Source organism: Corapipo altera, unplaced genomic scaffold (assembly GCF_003945725.1).
Source record: "Corapipo altera isolate COAL_440 unplaced genomic scaffold, ASM394572v1 RXGC01000072.1, whole genome shotgun sequence".
NCBI lineage: Eukaryota > Metazoa > Chordata > Aves > Passeriformes > Pipridae > Corapipo > Corapipo altera.
Genome location: NW_020884943.1, coordinates 140,724 through 147,137, shown reverse-complemented (window position 1 = coordinate 147,137; position 6,414 = coordinate 140,724). Strand labels below are relative to the sequence as shown.

The 6,414-nt window shown below is 64.6% G+C and overlaps 1 protein-coding gene across 1 annotated transcript in view; it reads right to left on the bottom strand.

Moving 5' to 3' along the window:
- B4GALNT4 (beta-1,4-N-acetyl-galactosaminyltransferase 4) overlaps nucleotides 1-6,414 on the bottom strand; it is a 13,137-nt gene that overhangs the window by 775 nt on the left and 5,948 nt on the right. Inside the window, exons 9-18 of the mRNA XM_027662020.1 lie at nucleotides 5,629-5,772; nucleotides 5,320-5,429; nucleotides 4,968-5,068; nucleotides 4,617-4,699; nucleotides 2,753-3,974; nucleotides 2,309-2,616; nucleotides 2,065-2,218; nucleotides 1,667-1,739; nucleotides 1,429-1,582; nucleotides 936-1,062 (exon numbers count right to left, since the gene is read on the bottom strand). Of these exons, the coding sequence (XP_027517821.1) occupies nucleotides 936-1,062; nucleotides 1,429-1,582; nucleotides 1,667-1,739; nucleotides 2,065-2,218; nucleotides 2,309-2,616; nucleotides 2,753-3,974; nucleotides 4,617-4,699; nucleotides 4,968-5,068; nucleotides 5,320-5,429; nucleotides 5,629-5,772 (2,476 nt within the window). The remainder of the gene's footprint in view (nucleotides 1-935; nucleotides 1,063-1,428; nucleotides 1,583-1,666; nucleotides 1,740-2,064; nucleotides 2,219-2,308; nucleotides 2,617-2,752; nucleotides 3,975-4,616; nucleotides 4,700-4,967; nucleotides 5,069-5,319; nucleotides 5,430-5,628; nucleotides 5,773-6,414) is intronic.

Below are 6,414 nucleotides of genomic sequence, written 5' to 3'. Positions count from 1 at the left end.
TCAGGAGATGGATGGACGGAGGGACAGGGCTCAGGAGATGGATGGACTGAGGGACAGGGCTCAGGAGATGGATGGACTGAGGGACGGGGCTCAGGGCATGGATGGGGCTCAGGGACAGATGGACGGACGGACGGGGCTCAGGGGATGGAGGGACAGAGGGACGGGGCTCAGGGGATGGAGGGACAGAGGGACGGGGCTCAGGGACAGACAGACAGGGCTCAGGGGATGGACGGACAGAGGGGTGGGGCTCAGGGACGGAGGAGTGGGGCTCAGGGACAGACGGACGGGGCTCAGGGATGGACGGACGGGGCTCAGGGATGGACGGATGGGGCTCAGGAGATGGATGGATGGAGGGATGCAGCTTAGGGGATGGATGGACTGAGGGACAGAGCTCAGGGGATGGACGGACAGAGGGACGGGGCTCAGGGGATGGACGGACAGACGGACGGGGCTCAGGGACGGATGGACAGAGGAACAGGGCTCAGGGGCGGACAGACAGGGCTCAGGGGATGGACGGACAGAGGGACAGGGTTCAGGGACGGACGGAGGGACGGGGCTCAGGGATGGACAGACAGAGGGACAGGGCTCAGGGATGGACAGACAGAGGGACAGGGCTCAGGGATGGACGGACGGAGGGACGAGGCTCAGGGGATGGAGGGACAGAAGGACGGGGCTCAGGGGATGGAGGGACAGAAGGACGGGGCTCAGGGATGGAGGGACAGAAGGACGGGGCTCAGGGGATGGAGGGACAGAAGGACGGGGCTCAGGGATGGATGGACGGACGGAGGGACGGGGCTCAGGGACAGACAGACAGGGCTCAGGGATGGACAGACGGAGGGATGTGGCTCAGGGATGGATGAACAGAGGGACGTGGCCCATGGATGGCTGACCCCGCTCCCTGGGGGGCTCAGGGGTTGCAGGACCCCCACGCTCACCTGTCCAGGAGCTCCCAGTCCTCCCCGCCCCAGCGGTCCCGGAACTCCTCCGTGTTCATCCCTCCCACGCGGTCAAAGTCCGACTTGTAGATGCCGAAGAGGCCAAAACCATTCACCTCCCAGTAGCCTGGAGGTGGGGGGAGCAACGAGGTGAGAGGTGGAGGGGACCCCCAAATGCCCACACCATCCCCTCTGCGCTCTCCCCAGCACCTGGGAGCCATGGGGATTCCCCATCCCAAGCCCTCTTCCCACTGCAAGTCCATCCCCTTCACTGCCACCTCCCAAAGGGGTGCTCTGGGTGGCAGCCCAGTTTTGAGGGGCATCACACCCCCTCGAGCACCCTTGGGCTTGAATCCCACCTTGCCCGAGCAAAGCAATCCCATTTTCCCCCACATCCGAGCCTGGCTGTATCCAAACCCTGCACCACAGCGCCCTTGGGCAGGCAGGGGATGTTTCCCAGCTGGAAAGGGGTCCTGGGTGAGGATCAACACACCATTGGGCTCCTGGGGGGAGCTGCCACAGCTCAGCCTCATGACGATGGGCGCGTAGGCCAGCTTCCCTTCCACGCAGTGCTTCCGGATGCTGTCCAGGATGTTGGGTGGGAAATGGATGTGCAGGTCACAGAGGAACACGATGCTGTGCTCATCCTATGGGAGGGGCAGACACAGGCGGGGGGATCAAGGCACAACAGCCCCAGGAGAGAAGCCACTGCCAGAGCTGTCCCCGCTCACCTCCACCATGTCCACACCAGCCTGGAGCCCAGCTGAGCGCTCGAAATTCCCAGTGCGCCGCAGGTACTGGAACCTGGGGAGAGAGGACAGGGCAGGTAGCACTGGGGACAGACAGGGACACAGCCAGGAGGGGGACGGGGACCACCAGCGTGGGGAGGGGGCCTTCTCAGTAAGGGCCAGGTGCTACAGCTTACACCAAGGATGTCCCCCTGCAGAGTCACAGGCTCCTGAAACCCCAACTCCCTGCGGAAAACTAGTCTGAAAGCCCAAAAGCGAGGAGGAGAGAAGGAGCTGTGCGGGTGGGGAGGGAGCAGCAGGTTGTGTGAGCACCTGTCCCACCGTGGGGAACCCCGCAGACCCCCAGAGGCTGCAGGCCAGGACCCGTGGTGGGGGGTTACCGGGGCAGCCGGGCGTCCTGCAGGGCCTTCTCCACATCCATGTCCTCGCTGTCGAAGTCCACCAGGATGACGTTGAAGTTGGCGTCCCTCGTAGCCCCGTAGAGGCCGGCCATGTCCGAGATGAACTGCTGGACCCACCGGGCTTGGTTCTTCACTGCCAGAGACACGGCCCTCAGGCTCACGGCGGGGGGGAGCTCCCAGAGCACCCCCTTCCCCGGGCAAACCCCGTCCTGCTGCCACCTACCCGGCACCACGAAGTGCACCATGACGTCCTGCCTCCAGCTGAGCCGCAGGGGCCGGCACAGGACAGGTTTTCCATAGAGGATGCTCCAGGCACTGGGCTGGGGCTCGGTGGCCCCCAGGGCCAGCCCATCGGGGTTGGCCTCGGCGCTGTCGTCCTGCTTGCCCTGGTGCAGGAGGACGTAGACGTACTCGGAGAGCCGCACCGTGCGCTGGCCCCGCTCCGACAGCTCCAGCTCCAGCAGGTACCGGTTGCCCCGGGCTGTATCCCGGCGCTTCTCCACGTTGATGATCCTCAGGAGGGTGTAGATGCTACAGGGAAAGGAGAAACCTTGAAATCCCCGTCACCCTGAGCTCCACTTCCCCCGATCCAATACCCACCACCCAGCCCATCGGGGTGCAGGCTCAGCCCCCCAAACTCCTGCTGGCAGCCCCGCTCCCTCCTTACCCTCCGTTCTTCTCGTTGAGCCTCTCCATGTACTGGGCCACCACATCCACCACCTCGCTCTCGCTCAGCTGCAGGTTGCCCGACACGTTGCAGCGCAGGTCGTTCCAGTCGGAGCGCAGCAGCTCGAAGTCCACGGAGCTGACGCTGAACGTCCGCTGCCAGTTGATGGAGTCCTCCAGCCAGCCCTGCTGCAGCTCACCCGCCTCGTAGGAGTAGTCAGACACCTCTTCCTCCTCCTCCTCCTCCTCCTCCTCCTGACCCTTTCCCTCCTCCTGCTGGGACGCCGTTGTTTCCGACATCTTCAGGAAGGATGTCACCCGTGTCCCCTCGGAGCGCGCGGCCTCGGAGGAGTTGTACTCGGCAGTGGCTGCTGTCCTGCCCGGGGCAGGGGTTGTGTCTTCGTGGGTCTCCCTGCTGAAGAGCCCCTCAGTCCCCAGGGCGAGGAGGCCGGGCAGTGCCCGCTGCTTGGACAGGCGATCCCACCTCCTGCTGCCTTTCCGCCTGGCAGGGTCCCTCTCCTTGGAGATGTTGCTCAGGAGCCAGGGGCTCCGGCGGCCGGGGACGGCTCGGAGCTTGCCGAGGGGAATGGGATGCTTCTGAGGGGTCCTGGAGCGGAGGTGGACTCTCTTCAGAGGCTTTGGGTGCAGGAAGATGCCGGGGAAGGCTGGCTCCTGGGCGGGGGCTTTGCGCTTCCCGGGCTGCAGCCGGGTCACATAGACCTTCTCCTGGGTTTTCCGGGGCTTCTTGTCCTCGCTGGGAGCCGCCGGCCTGCTGGGACCTGGCGTTTTGGCTTTGCCACCAAAGATAGGCACGGAGAGGTGGGGCTGGAGGCTCAGGGCCCCGCCGTGCTTTGGAGACGCCGGCAGCTCCAGCTCATCCTCCTCGTCCCCGCCGGGCTCCTGGGGCAGCCAACGGAGCGCCCGTCCCGGGCCCCGTTCCGGCGTGGCTTCCTCCTGGCCACGGGGATCCTGGAGGGACACCGGTGGGCTGGATGTGCTCCACGTCCCCAGCTGCCCAGGGGTGCCCACTTCGGCCCGTGCCCGGCCCCGCTTCCGTCGGAAGCTGTAGTAGTCCAGGTCGTCTCCGTAATCCCCGGTGACCGGCAGGGGATCCTTCCCTTTGGCTCTGGGTGCCGGCCCAAAGCTCTGCTCCTTGGCCTCAGGAGGGGGGTCTGTGGGCTCAGGGCTGTCCACTCCTTCCTCCTCCTCATCCTCGAGGAAATCTGGGGAGCGAAGGCAGAGATAAACACCCTGTGGCCAAGACGAGGAGGCAGAGCTTGTTCCCAGCAGGAGAGGAACCTACGAGTGGCTGAGGTGAGGGAGCAGAACTGGGGGCACCAAGGGATGCCCACTGGGGCTACCAGGGGGTGCCTGTTACCCTCCCCAAACCTCAGCCACATCTTGGCACCAATCCTACTTCATCCGGGAGCAAACCCGACCTGCCAAGGCTTTGCCAAGCTGCCAACTAACCAAGGCAGGCTCTGAACAACCTCTGGTTTCTCCACGAGCACCCCCAGGCTCCATGGACATCCCTGGACTCCACACTGGGTCCAGTCCCTGCTGCCCACTGCCCAGGTCAACCCAGGAGATGTGGGTAACACGGCTTTGGGGGAGCGGGGAGAGCAAATCCCAACCAAGTGTCCCGCTTCCCACATCCCACAGTGCTCTGTGGCCAAGCCAGGCAGGATGCTCGGAGGGATGCTTAGAGGGATGCTGCTCCACACGGCCCTGCCCTCCTGGAGCCCCCAGCACCGCTGGATGATCCCGATGAGCCGCAGCTCCGAGCGGACGGGCTGCTGGGAGCTCAGCCCCGTGCCCGGCAATCCGACTGCCGCGCTGCCGGGGGTGGGTGGGGGGTGACTCACTGTCGGGGCTGAGGAAGAGAAACGCTCGGTGCCGCCGATCCTCCTCCTCCTCATCCATCTTCATGTACTTATAGAACCCAAACCTGGGGACGGAGAGGGAAGGTGAGGGCCCGGCGGGAAGGGAGGAGCGCGCAGGGACGTGCTGCCAAGGGAGCTGGGGCTCCCAAATCCGGGAGCACTGCCAGCACTCAAGCTGCTACGTGCCTGGGAGATGGGGAAAGAGCCAGCCTGGGGCTGCCCTTCCATGAGGGACAGGGCTTGGGGACACACAGCTGAGGACGCATCATCTCAGTGCTGTTGACATCAGCCCCCTCCGTGTACCACCCCGCAATTCCGGTCCAGAGCACCTACTTTTCCAGGTAGAGGGGGGATTCCCTGTAGAAGCACTTGTTCTCTGTCTCCATGTGAGTGAGGCGTGTGTAGTCGTTGGGGTACACGAACGAGAGGTAGACCTGGGGAGGCAACCGTGCTGTGTCACGCCACGCCGGGGACCCAAGGCCACCACCGTGGCCCCCCAGCACCTCAAGCACCCCCACAGGGCTTTAACTCCAACCCTCTCAGGCCAGGCTGGGGAAGCTCAGCCCGGCCCTCCAGTGAGGAACACTTTCTCCTGGATTTTAAGCGGCTGGAAACACCCCTGGCCTGGGCTCCGGCGTGTCCCCCTGGGAGTGTGACCCCGTCCCCGCCGCAGGGAGACACTTACAAACTGCAGGCCCTGGTAGCGGGCGATGGGGAAATCCTTCACCACGTAGGTGGGGCTGTAGGCACAGGGCACCAGCACGTTCTCCACACGGGAGGCCTCAATGGCAGGGGCTGCGGAGAAGCGGGTGCAGCTCATTCCCAAGCCGTGCCCAAGCCGCTCCAACGAGCCCCCCACGGAGCCCAGCAGACACCTCCGCCCAAGAGATGGGCAGAGAGCAATGATCCAAGTGCTCACGACACCCAGGTCCTGCCTTTTTCCTCCCCTGAGTCCCCCCCATGAATCAGCAAGGATCCCTTCCCAGGCGCTTACTGAGGAAGAAGGTGTCCCTGGGGTCAGACTTGAGCATGTCGGCCCCGTGCTCGTCCTGCTGGGCCTCCCAGAGGTGGCTCCCGCTGTGGCTGGCCAAGGTCTGCGGGATGTGCTCCACGTGGTTCATCTTCAGGGACGACTCATCTGCAGGAGAGGGCAGGGGCTGAGCTCCAGGGGCACACCGGGAGCGTCCTCCACGGTGGCCCTTCCCAATCTCTCCAGCGCTCCCACCGAGAGGGCTGGGAGCACTGTGGATTCCTCCTGCTCCCGGGGAAGCCGATGCTGCCCTCCCATGCTGCCCTCCCAGCCATCTCACAGACCCTGTGACTAATCAGCCTAATGATTATTGCATCAGCTAACGAGGACAAGGGCACAGCCTGATCCCAGTCAGGCCACCCTGCTCCAATCACAGCAGCCCCGAAAACAAGGGAACACTCCAGGCTTTAACCCCCAAGGACACAGGGATTCAACCAGGGATGTCCTTCCCTGTAGAGATGCAGGTAACTGCAACACGAGCTGCTTTGCCTCCTCTCCAGGGACGAGGGCGCCATGTCACCCTTGGCCATCACCAGCCCCCAGGCTCCCACGGGAGCTCACCCTGCTCCGGTCACCTTGGGTGTGCTCCGAGCTGCCTCCCATGGCTGCTCCCTTCCCAGGAAGCCCTGCCTGCTGCAGAGCCACGGGGAAGCAGGAGCCCCCTCCCTGAGCCCCAATTTCTCCTGCCTGGGGCAGGGAAAGGCTTCCCAAATGCGTCCCTACAGCTGGCTGAAGCTGGGCTGGAGCCAC